This window comes from Artibeus jamaicensis, unplaced genomic scaffold, assembly GCF_021234435.1.
Source record: "Artibeus jamaicensis isolate MK-2021 breed Jamaican fruit bat unplaced genomic scaffold, CSHL_Jam_final contig_444, whole genome shotgun sequence".
NCBI lineage: Eukaryota > Metazoa > Chordata > Mammalia > Chiroptera > Phyllostomidae > Artibeus > Artibeus jamaicensis.
In genome coordinates, this window is record NW_026521831.1 from 7,646,814 (window position 1) to 7,663,312 (window position 16,499).

Consider the following 16,499-nt stretch of genomic DNA (forward strand, 5'->3'; position numbering starts at 1 on the left):
GCAGCCCGTGCTGCTCACTCTGCTAGGAAGCGGCCCAGCTGGGCTGGATCCTGGACTTCTGACTCCTCATCTAGTGCTCATTCCAGGCTGTGCTAGGCTTCGCTTGGTAGAGGAATGACCAAGTCAGGTGTGGTCACCTGGGGTGCAGATGAGGAGTCCGCTGGAGAGAGAAGGAAAGTGCTATGGCAGCATTGCCTGGGGCTTGGTCTCAGCCTTAGCCCTAGTCAAGCCCACACCCAAGGCATTCAGGGTCCCTAGAAGGAGGACCCTGAGTGAGTCGAGGCCTCTAGGAACCCTCAAGCAGGATCACACCACTCTCCTTCTAGCACAACCCCGTGGATGGAGCCCTGGGCTAGTTTACAGCAACGCTGGGCCCCAGGCTGGACTGACTCTGCCACTCGATGCTGTGTGGCCTCAACTGACTTCCATGCCCTCTCTGGCCTCTGATTACTCACTCAATGAGAGGTTTGGACAATCTGGGGGATTTTTTTAAAAAAAACCCAATATTTAAAAAACTTTTTAGTAGTGATGCTTTTAAACAAAACAGTCTTACCCAGAATCTCAGTATATGTGTAATGGAATCTTTCCTCAACTACAACTCGAAAAAGCAGGGGGAAGTTGTCATCTCTGGGAAATGTTACGCAGATTTGACACTGAGCCATGACTCCTGCCTGCGGTTCGTGATTCACAGCACGGCTATGCTACCTTCAGCCAGTGGCACCAGCTCAAGGGAGACAGGTATGGGGCTTGGCTCCTGGGCTGTGCAGCTTCAGGCAAGCCTTCAACCTCTCTGAGCCTCCACTTCCTCTTGGGTGCCATGGGGGTAGTCGCTCTCGCAGGGCTGGTATGAAGGCTGCCTCAGTGGCAACGGGCTCAGCAAGGTCCCTGGCACACAGCCAGTAAGTATCCAGGGCACGTTGCCTCTTGTTCTTAGTTCTTTTTACACCAAACCATTTCCGGTTCCAGTTGTTCCACTGGGTGTCATGGACTTGAGTTAATGTCCCTGCTCAACCCCTGGCACCTTGGCTGAGCCACAGAACTGCTGAGCTACAGCTTCCCCATCTGTATGTAGTGTGGAGCTAGGGAAATGCCACTTTCTAGCTGATGGTTGCAGGGAGGACGCGGTGAGTACAGTGGTCTGCAGGCAGCATTCTGAACCACCCTGTGGGGAGCCTAACTCTTGATTCACTCGCATGCACCCATTCGTCCACTACCGAACACCTGCCATGTGCCAGGGAGGCCCCGGAGACTGAAGCACGGAGAGTTTGGGGCCAAGGAGACGGAGCTCCAGCCTTCACACTTCCTCTTCCACAGTGCACCTGGGGAGCCAGGCCTCCCTGTCTCTGGGCTCTGAACACAGCATCCTAGTACTGAATGGTGCAGAGAGCCTGAGCAGCTGGCAGCCAGGGATAAGTGAGCTTTGGCACCAAAGGGCATGGGAACCTTGCAGCATCTTCTAGAGACACCTAGTAGGAACAGCAGGGGATATACCAGGGCCAGGCAGTTCAGGTTTGAAGGTGTTCAAGACGTGTCTGTGGGCTGGCCACATTTCCAGCCCCAGAGCACAAGCCCCAAAGTAGCCTGGCCATTCCTGGCTACAAGAGCAGGGCTGGGCAGGACATAGCCCCCGGATGAGGGGCTGGAATGCCCAGCACCTTCCCAGCTGGGGCCAAGGCAGGGAAGCCTCTTCCAGATGTTTCCCGTCATTGCTGTCTGGCCAACTTCCTTACCTGGAGAAGGGAACTCAGACGGGGACGCCATGTTAGAAGGCTGGAGACGGGTGGAGGAGACCCATTCGGAGATGGGGCCACATCCAAGAAACCAGAGTTGCCAAACTTGAAGACAATATTCAGAGAGCCAAGAATTTGGCCTTCAGAGACCTGAAGACACTCCTGTGGGTGAAGGACTTGACCATTAGTTCTGTTCTTGGAGACACCAAAGGTTAGGTAGGATCAGTGAGATGCCGAGAAGAGTGGGTTTCCAATGAATTTCCCCCATTTCTGAATAAAGCACTTTCTTTGGTTATAAAGTTTAAGCGTGCTCATTACAAAAACTTTGGGAAAATAAAGAAAAATACAAAAAATTGGGATTTCACGATTCAGAGCCAAAGCCACACAAGGATGTTTTATTAAGGATGGATGTTTTACTTATTTTTTTTTAAAGATTTCTATTTACTTATCTTTAGAGGGGAAGGGAAGGAGAGAGGAGGAGAAACATCAATGTGTGGTTGCTTTTCATGCATCCCCTGCTGGGAACTGGCCTGCAGGGAACCGGCCTGTGCCCTGACTGGGAATCAAACCGCAATTGTCTGGTTCATAGGCCCACTCTCAATCCACTGAGCTATACCAGCCAGGGCTACACAAGGATGTTTTAAACCTCCACTTGAGTCATAAGCCACTTCCATCCTATTAGCCAAAGCAAGTCACATGGCCAATGCAAAGAGGCGGTGATGAACACTTTGCCCACCCTGAGCCTCTGGCAAGAATGTGGATGTGGATGCCACCACAGGGGGGTGGGGACCTGGGACCACCAGTTCAATCCACCCTTCCCCACCTGGGAAGTCTAACGCTCCCCCACCCCTCCCCGGGGTCAGGCACCTCCCACCTGGAAGCACTGCTTTAGTGTAGTTCTCTCTTCTCTTTTATACAGGTAATTTTCACCAAATTGGGTATATAGTCTACTTTTTTATTTAAAAAAATTTTAGAGTAAGCTTGCAATGATCTTGAATCATTTCAGCGCACTTTGATTCACGTCCCCCGCCCCACTGCACTACCCGTCCCTTCATTTAAATGGTATCAACATGATAGAAAAGTCGTAAAGCAGAGAAGTGGAACTTGACTTACCTCAGTTAAGCCATCCTATGTAGGCAAGTGGCTATTTTAACTTCTGCCTATCTTTTTAAAAATTTTATTTTTCAATTACAGTTGACATTCAATATTATTTTATATCAGTTTCAGGTGTACAACATTTATATAATTTCAAAATGATCCCCCCACAGGTCTATTTTGTAATTACCAATTTGTACTTTTTCGTAGTCTACTTTAAAAAAATTCCCCCTTTTTTCACTTAGTTTACATCCTATTTTTCCTTACATTAAATATTTTGGGGCTTCTAATTTATGGTTGCAGAATTATCATTTATTATCAATAAATCATTAATAAATTATCATTTATTAATTATCAATTATCATATCCTCGGAGATATTTAGGCTATTTCCAGTTATTTAGGCTACTATAAATAACACTGTGGTAGGCATGTTTATACAGCCACCTTGTTGCATCTGCAACAATGGTCTCTTGCTTTTGCTCGTGAGCTCCAGGCCCCACCTTCCTGTGATGACAGGAGTTTGATGTCCCTTTGGGGGACCTACGTCTACCCCTTTCTTTCAGTCCATGAAGTTCATGCGGCACATACCACTGGCCCCACGGAACTGGCCTCCAACCAGGAAAAATATTCTTCCTCACTAAAACAAAAATTTAAGCCCGGTCTGGCCAGTCAGAGCAAAGAATCCCCCCTAGTTACAGAGATTGGTTAGAATGAATGTGGTAGCCTAGGCCTGGCCAATCAGGAATTTCTTTGAAGGGAGGCACATGACCCAAGGTGATCCAATCAGAATTAACTCTGGGACTTTCTCGGGACTTACTGGGAAAAGACACCATCTTTTCCTCTGACTTCATTGTTAGAGTTGCCATTGTTTACACTGAGCCTGAGAATAAAGCCAATGTGTGGAGAGCAGAGCCCAAAGACAAAGACAGATTGGATTCTGTTGACATTGAGCTCCTGAGTTAAGCTGCACCTGAAGCTAGAATCCTGGCCTTTCAATTAAAAAACACAAAGCAGCCCTGGCTGGTGTGGCTCAGTGGATTTAGCGGAGGTCTGGGTTGAGGGTTGGGGTAGATGTGAGGCAAACCAGGGATGTGAAGGTTTCTCTCCCTCTCTTTCTTCCTCCCTTCCCTTCTCTAAAAATAAATAAAATCTTTTTAAAAATCCAGTGCCTTCTCTTTTTGGCAGAAAGCCCCAGTTGAGTTGGGCTTTCTGCCATTCAGAACCAACCAGCTCTGATTTTATTAAATTTCTTGATGTAGAATTACTGAGCCAAAGACAGAAACACTGTTGAACCCTCTAGAGACCTCTTATCAAACTGCTACCCAGAGAGTTTATTCAAAAAGGGTACCACAGGGTCGGAGACCCTAAATTATGAGTAGTATTTTTGCTTAAACATTTGAGATGGGCAGAAATTATATGGTTTAGTTTTATTTTTAGTGGGCTGAACTATCTCTCATGTTTATAGGCTATTTTTACTTATGTTGATTTGCTGAATATGAAGAATTCGTGTCAAAACTTATTCCTTTTTTGAATTTCTCAATGTGTCTGCCCAGTTTATTGTCTTTAAATATTTTTGTGTGTTCTGAGGTGGATGTACTTTTAACTTTTTTGTGGTCATATTTTCAGGTGTCACTTCTGGTGCTTTCATGCTTCCAAAGTCCTTCCCGACTGAAGACCCCGCAAACGTGGGCCAGGCTTTCTTCTTCTTGACGTTTAGACACGCACCACTTCTCACCCCGTGCTTGGAGACCCGTCTGCATCAGAACCACCTGGGACCTTGTTCGATTTAGGTTGACAGCCCGCCAGGCCACTGCCACACCGGCTGTCTGTTCTGATCATCTTGCTTCCCAAGGAGTGTGACAACACATCTAAACTTGACCTACAAATGCACAACAGCTACACAGCAGGCGGATGGCAGGAGGCAGGACGACAACCTGCTCTCCACAGAGCCCTGGCAGGCAAAGCTACAAAGCCTCGATCCAGGCCCTGGGACCATAAGGGGCCATTGCATCCAACACCTTGCAGGGCGTTAGACAAGTTAGATGGAGTGGGGGTGGCCCTCCGGGAATGGCAGTTCATCCATGGTGTGGATGGGGGCCTGGAGCCCAGGCAGGGGAGATGTGCTCCAGGTGGCTCAGACTCCCGGTTTAGGTGTTTAGGATTGGCTGTGACTCTGAAGTAGCAGCTCTTGAAGTGCGGTCCTGGGACCCGCAACATCAGCATCACCTGGGATCTTGCTGGGTCCGGAGCCCTTGGGGCGGGGCCACACTCTGTGCTGTGACAAGCCTTCCTGATGGAAGTTCACATCAAAGAATCACTGGCCTTACGGATACTCACATTAGGGGAGGTTAATGGGATGCTTAGATCTCACTGGAAAGTGGATGTTGTGGGAAAAGAGAACTGAGGGAGTATGAACTAACGTGAGAGGGTCTCTGCAATGGACTGAATGTTCATGCCCCCCACCCCCAGCTCATATGTTGGAATCCTTACCCCCGATGTGCCTGTGGGGTCGTTGGGAGCTGATTGGCCCTGAGGGCTCTGCTCTTAGGAGTGGGACCAGTGCCCTTACAAAAGGGACCTGAGAGAGCCCCCTTACCCCTTCCACCATGAGAGGACACAGCAAGAGGACAGTCATCTGTGAATGAGGAAGCGAGCTCTCACCAGACACTGGACCTGCTGGTGTCTTGATCTTGGACTCCCGGCCTCCAGAACTGTGAGAAATACGTGTCTGTCGTGTGAGCCTCCCCATCCATGGTCTTTTGTCAGAGCGGCACGAATGCACTGCGACATCCTCATGTGTGACTGGCGGCCCGACCTCACGGCCTGGCCTTTGGGACCCCATGGTGGTCTCCCAGCCCACCTTCTTCGACCCCCGGCCAAACCGGAAGTCCTTCCTCCTGTGTCTCCTTCCCTTTCTTCCCCTCCCCAACTTCCTCCTTTCAAAATCAGACTCAAGCCCCAGCTGAGAAGTCCTCATTGCCACAAAGGCCTGTGAGACCAGAAACTCAACAGGATGTTGCCTCCTCAGATCCCCTTTGTTTCAACTGCTTAAGACCTGGCCACACCCTGGCTGGGGTGGCTCAGTGGACTGAGCGTTGGTCTGACAACCAAAAGCTTCCAGTTTGATTCTCAGTCAGGGTGCATGCCTGGGTTGTGGGTATGCACCCTGCCTTTCTCCCTCCCTTCCCCTCTTTAAAAAACAGATGTGACCACACTCAGCCACCTTTAATATATTTAGTTCCTAATTAACTCGGTGGCCAAGTCCTGCTCACCCTCCGAACCTCCCATTCCCCTCTCCCACTGGCACCCGGGTACCGTGGACCCTCGGGGTTAGCTCACTGAGTAGCAGCATCTTTTCCAAAACATTTCTTTGAAAGTTAATTTGCTGACTCAACACAGTTTGCAGTTCAAATGTTGCCCTTAACTTTGAACTTTTACCCATACTAACTAGCATCAGCCGACCTCCAGTGGTGAGCGCTTTTCACAACTGCGGTGATTACTAGGATGATTCTGCCCCCCTGACAATAAACCCAGACCAGTGCCTTCCACGCAGACTACGCTTTTCCAGCCTTGACCTAGAACATCTGTCTGGAGAGGCGACTCCCTTACAGGTCCTCTCACCTGATGTTACAGGTGGGAAAACCAGCCTGCAGAGGGGCTTCGCCTTGCCAAGGCTTCCCTAAGAATGGCATTTTATTTGGGCACTCTGGGACCCTCAGAGGTGTGGGCAGAAGGCATCGGCTTGGTAGTCTGCTTCCGGGACCGGTGACGAAATGCCCCTGCAGATTCAGTGCTCCCCGCCTGCCGTGGGCAAGGCGAGCTCCCGTGCCTCCTGTGGCTCCAGGCGGCTCATTGCACGAGCTCCTGTGCCTCGGACGTTCCCTACAGCCAGGCATCCATCCGAAGCGCCTGGGTCTCAGACGGACCCACCAATGATGGAAAGGGAGGCCTGGCTCCTGGTGGCAGGTCTCCAACTAGGACTCCCCACCGGGCACCTGCCTCCAGCTCAGGAGCCCCTCTTTCCTACCTGTGGTCCCAGGCAGAGCTCCCCTGAATCCCCACCAATCCCCCAGTGTGGGGAGTGGCACCCCCCACCACTGCCCTCTCACTGCCCCCAGGCTGGCTCCCACCCACCGGCGAGGCAAGGACAGTGAGAAAAGGAGGCCCCGCAGGTCAGTACATGGTCATGATGTTGGAAGGCCTGCATGCCGCCGGCCAGGTCAGCACCCGGTGGAGCACTCTGAAATCTGGGTGCCGGGAAAGGGTGTCCTTGGGATTAAATCTTGGCTCCTCGGACATTTCCAGAAGGGCCTGGGGTACCTTCCGAATCCCTGGCCGTCGAGGCTGTCACGGGATCAGCACACTCTGGGTTCCGTGGCAGTAAGATAAATTTCACGGTCTCCTTTTTGTCCAACATAAATGCCTGAGGGGGGAGGGGGAATAAATCTCTCACCTGACCATTCTTTATATCCTGACACCACTTCCCAGGGACCAAGGCACCATCAAAATCTGCTTACATCCCCTTTAGCTTTCACAAGGGCCCTGAAATGGACATGGTATCGGTGACAATTGGCAAATAAGCAAAGCTAGGTCAGAGAGGTGAAGTGACTTGCCTGAAGCTGCGCAGCCCAGTGGTGGCAGAGCTGGAGGACCCAGAGTCTAGATTCTTGTGTGGCTTTTGAGTGTGGTTGCCTCTGACCACTGCTCCCTCCATGGAGCACACCCTGACTGCCCTCACCTCCCTCTCTGAGCCGTGTTCATTTCTTGAGGACAGGTGACCCTTTATCGCCCCCACCTCCAACTCTGCCTGGCACGGTGCTGAGCTCATGCAGGTGACTCTAAACCCAGGATGAGTGATAATTACAGGAGGCCATTGGGACCCCCGGACATTTCTTCCTTTTTCTTGGGAAGGAGATGAAATTGATACACTGTGACTATTTATACAAATATGGCCTCTTTCAAAATTGTGTCATGCATGCTGCAACCTGAAGGAGTGAAACCCCCCCGCAGATGCCACCGATGAGCTCTGCCACACAGTGGCCCTGATACGGCCTGCGATGCTCTTGTGACAAGTCCTTCTCGACTGGGTGGGCTGCAGGCTTGCTCCCTGCTTACTGCTGCCACTGGGCAATGTTGGGTCCAGAGGAGCCAGGGGTGCTGTTTGAATGTCTCCACTGAGCCCGCCTCAAGCAGGGAAGCAAGTTATGACCTGGGAGGACGCCAAGGCCGAAGACAGCAGACGGGGAGCGTGGCGAGGCCAGGTCCTCGAGGGTGCCACTGACCTCGGGTCATGCCACACCTGAAACCCAGCCACCAAACATCCAAGCATGGTGCAAGACATGCAGGCCTGTTAGAAGAGTCAAACCACCTCAGAAAAGAAGAACAAGGTCATCAGACTCACTCCTGATTTCAAAACTTACGACAGGGCTCCAGCAGTCAAAGACAGTGTGGTACTGGCGTGGGGACAGACAACTAGGCTGGGGGGACAGACAGCTAGACCGGGGGCACAGACTAGACAGTGTGGAAACAAACTCTGCATGGGTGGCCAACTGATTTTGGCAAAGGCGAGGAGACAATTCCATGGAGAAAGAACAGTTTTTTTTCAACACATGGTATGAGAACTAAATATCCTTAAGCAAAAGAATTAAATTGGATTCCTACCTTGTAAAATACACAAAAATTAACTAAAAATGGATCATAAACCTAAATATTAGGGTAAAACTATAAACTTGTTACAAAAAAACTTAGGTATAAATCTTCACGACCCTGAATTAGGTAGGTTTTCAGGTTTGAGGCCTAAAGCACATGCAACCAAATAAAAACATCGGATTTCAACAAAATTGACAGCTTTCTGCTTCAAAGGACACCATCAATATGAGAAGACAATCCACAGAATGAGAGAAAATATTTTCAAATCATGTATTGTATGAGGGACTTGTATCCGGAATAGACAAAGAATTCTTATAACTCAACAATAAAGACAAATGATCCAATTAAAAACTGAGCAAGGGATCTGAATATATATTTCTTCAAAGAAGATATACAAATAGTCAATAAAACTTTATGAAAAAATGCTCAACATTTAGTCATCAGGAAAATGCAAATCAAAACCACCATGAGACAGCACTTCACACCCTTCGGGCTGGCTAAATTACAAAACACAGACAACACCAAGTGTTGACAAGGAAGTGGAAAATTAGAAGCCTCATATATTGACCATAAGCTTGTAAAATTATGTAGCCACTCTGGAAAACAGCATGGCAGCTCCTCCATATTATGGTAAATACAGAGTTACCACATAACTCAAATTCCACTCCTAAGTATGTACCCAAAACAAATGAAAAGATGTGTCCGTACAAAAATGTGTTCCTGAGTGTTCATGGCAGCATTATTCATAATAGTCAGAAAGCAGAAACAACCCAAACGGCCGTCACCTGACGGACGGATAAAAGCAATGTGGGCTGTCCAAAACAATGGGCTATAATTCAGTCACTTACAGGGGTGGAGTGTTGTTCACGCTGCCACATGGACGGAACTGGAAGACATTCTAGGAAGTGAAGGAGGCCAGATGCAAAGTGCATTGGCGGGTGATGAAATATCCAGAAATTAGATACTAAGCATGGTTGTGCCATTCTGTACTGAAAACACTGAAGTGAGAAATGTGATGGTATCTGAATTATATCACAATAAAACTACTAAAAATTTTAAAAGGTATGCTCTGTGGTCAGAGGACGCCGATCAGAGGTCACGTGTTCTCTGTCATGGCGGCATCAGCATTATGAATGCTGGGGCTTCGGTCTCAGCGGGGGCAGCGAGGAGGGAAAGTTCCGCGGACTTCAGCTTAAACTGAGCGCCCTGCACGCAGGTTCTCTCGGTCACTGAAGTGCCCCCTCCCAGCATGTGCATGTGCGAATGCGTGATGTCGTCTGTGTGCATTTTAGTGGGTGAGTTTGCAGGTGTGTCAGCGTATGGTGTGTGTTGTTAGGTGTGCAGAGAGCACAGGGGACTGTCTTTAAGAGTGTGTACACTGTGTGTGTATGAGTGTGGGGTGCCAGGGTGGGGTCACGCATAAAGACCAGGCAGGACAGGAATTCCTTGACATCCACCTCTGACCCTGCACCTAATGGGTGCTCATCACAAGTTTGTTGAGAGACTAATAGAGACCTGGAGACCCACTGTACCGTGCCCATGAGGCTGTGGAGGGAGGGGTTGATAAGGGCTAAACACAAGAGCACTAGGAGCCACTGCTCAGGACAGGCTGAGGTTGGAGCCAGCCTGGGAGGTAGGGAGCCATCACCTGAATCAGGTCCAGCTTGGAGAAGAGGCCCATGCTCCTGGGTACGACATGGGCAGAGGAACAGCAGTGCTGGGCCATGTTGTTGATGGCAGTTCCCACGTAGTTGAGCAGCTGGTTCTGCAGAAGGAAGAGGAAGAGGAGGAGGAGGAAGGGGAGGAGGAGGAAGAGGAGGATAGAGGCAGTGGCTCAAGCCCTCTCCCAGCAGCCCCTGGCCTCTGGCCCCAGCTCACTCAGGTTGGGCGTCCTGGAGCCAGGAGCACCTTCTCACCCCGGTCTGTGTTCCACCCCCAAAGGGGCTTGAATCAGCCCCCCTCCCCCCAGGGTCCGAGGTCCCTACCTGGGGCAGGGGCTGGGCAGGAGATTGGGGGAACCCAGCGCTCTTCACTCCAGGTGGCACCAGAGGGCTGGCCTCCAGGCCTCCAGGGTGGCACTCAGCTGCGGCAGCCTTGCTTCCCACCTTAAAAAGACCAGAAGGGGCTCCAGAAACTGTGGCAAATCTGCTCCCTGTCTAAGCTCCGTGGCCGGAGGTCAGCAGCCTACAGACCCCAACTCTCACGGCTTCCAAATTAGGATCCCACAGGACTGAGGAGGCCTTACATTTACATGTGCTGACCCGCCCAGGTGGAGCATGCCCAGAGCAGCTCTGTGCCTGGGCCTCCCTCTGTGTCCTCCCAGCAGCCCCTGAGGCTGGAGAACTAGGTGGGGCCTAGGGGTTGGGAGGGTAACTGGTTCACATTTCCAAGGCCAGGAAGAAACAGCTTGAGAGCTTGAGCTCAGAGATCCTGGCCCTTGGTCATGAACTTCAGCCATGGCTCATACATCTGAGCATTGCTTCTCTCATCTGTGCAACAGGAATGGGTTAGAATCAAGACCAGTTAGGAGTATCTATTTTGGGGCAGGCCTAAGCACTCCCTGGTCAAAGAAATACAAGAATTACTGAAGATAGTGCACAAGAGCCACTCACCTAAATGTTATCATTTTATTATTAATCACAAGCAGGATAGCAGGACTGAGTAAGTGCTCAGCACAGGCCAGGCCCAGGGACAGGGGGTCCAGCTCTGGTTCTTGGTAGAGCTGGGCCCATAACTATCCGTGGCCTCAGTTTTCCCATCTTAAAGAAGCCCTTTCAAAACTAATGGTCACTGTGGAGAGCAAGTTGGTAAGTGGGGAGGGGTGGTATTGGGGGGGTGAGGAGACAGCCGCCCCCAGCCCCTGACCGTACCCCGGGGCCAGCTCAGTGGACTCACATTACAGCTGTCCGTGTCTTTCTGGTAGGTGACATCTTGTTCTGACTGGCACTGCTGCTGCTGCCCGGGGTCATACCTCTTCTGCAGCTGACACAGCTGGACCTTGAGGCTCTGTGGGGAGAATGGCCAGGTCACTTCAGTGCAGCAAGCCTGCCTAGGCCCCAAGAGGCACCGCCCAGGGTGGTCTGCGTGATGATGGGGGTGGGATGCAGAAAAAATTCTGGGAGGTCAGAGCCCTTCAGGGCACAGGAAATGCAGCAGGGGGCACGTCCAGGCCGATGGGGTTGGAATCCCAACTCAGCCCCAGAGTATCTTGTGCCCCATCGTCACCAGGGACATGGTCTGTGCCCTCCCAGCCTCAGGGGTCACTGGGAGGGCACCGGGAACAAGGCTGTGCTAAGCACAGTGCCACCTCCAGGCCCCATGGAGTGTCTTCTGAAGACACAGGACAGACACAAGTGTCCTAACTTCTCTGGCCCTTAGTTTCCTCTCCTTGAAAGTGGCAAGAACAGTTTGGCTGGGCCTAAGGGGCAAAATGTAAGGGGGCGTCAGAAAAACCTCAGCAATTAAGATAAAGAATATTTTAATGCAGTGTTTTTTAAAAACAAAGTTAATGCAAAAAAATTCTGTGATGAACAAAATAGCAAAATTTTAAATAAAGATGTAACTTAACTCTGCACTAACACACTTCCCTTGTCTCAGCCCTTGGGGTAGGAGCACCTGCCCGGAGGAGGTGCCAGGGTGAGGCCGAAACAGGTAAAGCATGTCTAGTGCTTACGCAGGCCCTGCCCACAAAGGGGCAGGTTCTCAAAAAAAAAAAGGTACAGAAGGGTGTAGGTTTCAGTGCTGCCACCAGGGGGAAGAGGCTCGCTGGAGATGTCATGCCCTGGTGCTTGGCAAGAAGCAGCCAACCTGTCATTCTTCCTCTCCATCCGGTGTCCCCTTCACCTCCATCCCCAGGCCCCACCTACAGCACACACATTTTTCATGCCATGCCTTTGACGGGGCAGTCTCTTCTGCCTACCGCGCCCATCCTTTTTGTGAAAGTTCTATTTATTATAAGATTAACCAGAGAGAGAGAGAGAGAGAGAACTTCTGGGGGCACTTAAAACTTTGAGGCAGTTTGACTTCGCTATCTCTCAACAGCCCAGCAGCTAGGTTGCATTGCCTCCATTTGACAGGAAGAAACTGAGGCCCAGAGAGTGGGGGCTTGCCCAGAGCCATGCATCTAGTCGGAGGCTCAGCTGGAATTTGAACCCCAGTCTGTCTGAATCCAGAACTTGTGGCTTTTCTACCGTGAAGAACACCTTTTAAACATAAGCTGAGCCTCAGGGGAAACCCCCAGCCAGCAGAGGGGGAGAGGAAAGGCTACGGAGCAAGTCTCTGGAGTGGCAGCCCCACTGGAGCTACCCAACAGACCACCACTGCTCCAGGCCTTCCGGAGAGTGCTGGGGGGCAGGGGTTCCTATCACCCCATTTCTCTGGGCCAAGGAAAATGGGCCAGCTGCAGGCAGCTGTTACCGGGATAAGAGCTTTATGGCTCTTCTCAATGGCCTCCAAGCTCTGGTGGATGGCCTCGTTCATCTTGGAGAAGGCCTCGAGGTGCTTCTGGATGTCCTGGCTGACTGTGAAGAGCTTCTCGTAGCGCTCCACCAGGGCGTCCACCAGGCCCTCCTTCTGGATCTCCTCCAGCTCCTCCCCATCACTGTAGTCTAAGGAGACAGCATCATGGGGGATGGGTGGGCAGGAGAACGGGGGTCCCCACCTGTTCCCTGCAGCGACTGATGCTAATAAGGTAGATGGGACTTCTGCTGTTGCCCCAGAATTCCAGCCAGAGCCCCAGAGTGGAGGGATGCCAGACAACCCGTGCAGGGCGGACACTAACACAGAAGGGCTGGTCCAGCAGCTACCTCCCGCCTCTTCAAAAGACACAACAACGTTTGAAAGGCTGCCTAGTGGGGTCTCAGATTCTGCATCTGGGCTGCCCAGGGAGGCAGGAGACTGCCTCTGAGGAGAAACTGCCCATTGGGGGAGCCTCAAAGAAGGGGACAGGAACTGTTGCCACCCTGCATGGTGCAGTCTCCAGCTCTGATGGTCACCCATTCTGGATGGGTTGAACAGGGTTGAGGTGCTGAGTTAGGAAGACCCCAAACCAGGAAGCTGCTAGAAGAAGCACTGGGGGCTGGGTCTGCCTCAAGCCCCATGCTTGGCCTGGTGCTCAAGGCTCTTTGGTGCTGGTCCACCCTCCCAGCACAGCTCCCAGCAGCCCCTGCCAGGTTCCAGCGCTCCAGCACACTGGAGCTCACCACTTCCAAACCCACCCTGCAGGGCGCATCTCCAGCCTAAATTTGTGCTCTTCCCTCTGCCTGCGATGCCACTCTCCTTTGCAGAACTCCTTGGTGACCCCGAGAAGCCACCTCCTCTGTGAAGCCTTCCCTGACCTCCGGGGCTGAGTTCTTGGGGCTCCCACAGCGCCACAGCACCGAGTGCAGCGGCTATGAAGTCAGACCAGAGCCTGAGACCCAGCCCCATCACCTCCCGGCTGGCAGACCTTGGGCAACGACCTTAACCTCCCTGAGCCCGGAGACACAGTTCCCAGAAACTCAGAGTAGAAAAGATTTACTACAGAGCTCAGCACAGATTAAATATTTAGTAAATGGTAATAGTTATTTTTATGATTATTGATGATGTTGAACTGATAATATGATGACAATAAAAATGTGTATGTTCCCTTCCCTCCCTCAACAAGTTTCCAGCATGTGTAATAGTGGACTCTGGTATAAATCAGGATAATGCAATGCAAAATACATAAACGCATTCAGATGGCTGTGTAATTTTAGTCGACAAGAGCAAAACACAAACCAAATCCAAAGACAAACGAAGCACGAGGAATAACAGCGCGCACTTCCTGGGCGCTGCCTAAATGCCGGGTCCGCGCTGCAAGCATATGAAGGGTGAGCTCACCTAGCGCACCTCGCTGTTGCTGTTCCCACTGTACAGCCACAGAAACCAAATCCCTGAGAACCTGCCACGGGCCACGTGGCCGGCGCTGGCTGGCCCGGGGTTCCCTGAGCAGGCTGGCTCAGCACCTGTACCCTTCTAAACACGGTGGCACTGGCCTCCGTGGAGCCCTATTCCGACTGGAGCTTGAGGCTCGAGAAGACCACGCTTGGTGCTCCGGTCCCGAGTCTAGGAAGTGGACACAGAAGGACGGGCTTTCTGAGGAAGCTTCGGACATACCCTGGGGGATTTTCTCCAGGACCTGAATCAGATAGTCTTCAAAAAGCTTGTGCTTCTCGACCTCTCTCTTCAGTTTCCTCTGCCTGTGGAGACATTGGGGTGAGGCGTGAGCCAGGATGGGAATGGGGCTGGGAGGCTTCCGGATGGGGACCCCTGACAAGGCCACCCTCTGCGGTCTCCTGCTCAGAACCATGCTGGCCGCTACCGCCATCGGTGGGCCGCCGGCTTCAGTCTCTCCATCCACAGTTTACTGCTGAGCAGACCGAGCCACAAAGAATAGGGGCCCGGGGAGAGTGAAGCCGGGTCATTCTGCTACGGGGGTCTGCGGTGCCTCTCCTGGAGGCTGAGCAGGTGGTGGGTGGCCAGAGCCCCTACTGGCTGGAGACCTGGCAGGTGTCTCATCTCTCTGCGCCCCTCTGGAATGGGGGTAATGAGAAGCCCTCCCTCCCAGGCTGACCAGGGCTCTGTCTGGGGAACTGAGCACACCGTGAGCACTCAGGCTGGGGTCAGAGGTCCCAGCAGCCCTTGGCGGGGAAAAGGCTGCATGCTGCTGCCCAGCCACCTGACTCTTAGGGGACCCCCTAGGCTAGAGTCGGAGCCGCTCTGGGCCTAGTCCAAACCAGCAGTCAAGGGCAGCAGGCGGAGCAGGCTGCCAGGGCCGGTGGGCGGAGCCAACACAGAGGTGTCTCTGAGTGACAGCAGAGTGACCCAGGGCAAGCGGCTGTTCCTCTCAGGCCCCATTTTCTTACCCACACAGCCCTGGAAAAGGCAGGAAAAAATAGTCTTTTCCTACAAATACCTTGTGGGGCCCTGTGAGCCACAAGCCAAGCCTTACTGGGGCTGGGAGGCCCTTACAGAATCTGATGGAAGGGTTGGACCATGTTCCGTACAAATTGCTCAGACACATCCATTCACATCTAATTCAGGCATCTGTGGGCAACCTGAAATTGTGGAGCCGCCAAAGGTGGAGGCCGTTGGAAGGACACAGGTCTCCACTCAGACCCAGGTGACAATCTTGCAGGTTGATTTCAGAGGGTCTGGGCTGACAGGGGCTCAGCAGTGGCTGCCCACAGCCCTCCCATCCCTTCGTGATGGGAGATGGTGCCTGAGGAGGGCTGATACTGGCCCGGGGTCTGAGGTCACGGGACAGGAGCAAGCCCTGCCCCCTCACCATAGCTGCCCCTCCCCCTTTGTTTCCAGGCACCACATGCCTGGCATTTTGGCTCAGTCCCAGCCACTCAGCTCACTGCAAGTGGCACTGGGATGGGGGGGCGGGGGGGCCCTGGAAAAACTCGTACTTGGCCTGGAGCTGGCAGAGTTCCTGTGACAGCACCTGCAGGCATGTGTCCTTGTCACCAGCGTCACTCAGGTCAGTCCCCTGGCTTGTGTCCATGGTCACTGGCATTGCTCTCACTATGCCGGGCTGCTCTGGAGGATAAGGGCCATGGGGGCCAGGCAGGAAGAAGGTGAAAGGCAACAGTGACATTCGGGGCAGCAGCTTTGTCCTTCTGATGCTCCTGATAGTCCGTGGAAGCCAGATGACACTCCCCCTTCACAGAAAAGGAAACAGGCTCAGAGGCGATCCAGTGACCAGCTCAAGGACATACATACAGCAGGACTGAACTTGGACTTGGGATTCAGTGATTCTGAAATCTGGGGTCTTTGAGCTGCATCCCAGCTAGAGAGGGGCCAAACGTGCCAGTCCCTAGCAGCATTATGGCCCTGCTGCCCATAGTGGGAGCGCCCTGCCACCACCAAATCTCAAGGGCACCAAGATGCCTGGGACTTCCAACAGGTGTAGGTTTCCAATGGCACCCAAGATAGAGTCCAGAAAGCTGCCCCCACAGGGAGAAGGCACCTTTGTTACCTATCCCCACACCCTCCCCTCT

The 16,499-nt window shown here is 52.2% G+C and overlaps 1 protein-coding gene across 1 annotated transcript; it reads right to left on the minus strand.

Moving 5' to 3' along the window:
* Positions 1-7,033: 7,033 nt before the first annotated feature.
* Positions 7,034-16,156, minus strand: CCDC197 (coiled-coil domain containing 197). The gene is made up of 7 exons (XM_053666091.1): positions 15,909-16,156; positions 14,611-14,693; positions 12,892-13,082; positions 11,371-11,481; positions 10,461-10,580; positions 10,124-10,240; positions 7,034-7,249 (listed from the first exon to the last, which is right to left on the minus strand). Exons 1-7 carry the CDS (start codon positions 16,094-16,096, stop codon positions 7,103-7,105), a joined length of 957 nt encoding a protein of 318 aa, XP_053522066.1. The 5' UTR covers positions 16,097-16,156; the 3' UTR covers positions 7,034-7,102.
* Between the last annotated feature and the right edge of the window lie 343 nt (positions 16,157-16,499).

Coding starts and splice junctions, on each gene's coding strand:
- CCDC197 (XM_053666091.1), bottom strand. CDS start 16,096: ATGTCACTGTTGCCTTTCACCTTCTTCCTGCCTGGCCCCCATGGCCCT. Junction 10,581..11,370: donor AAGACACGGACAGCTGTAAT/GTGAGTCCACTG, acceptor GGTCTTTTTAAG/GTGGGAAGCAAGGCTGCCGC. Junction 10,241..10,460: donor CTGCCCAGCCCCTGCCCCAG/GTAGGGACCTCG, acceptor TTCCTTCTGCAG/AACCAGCTGCTCAACTACGT.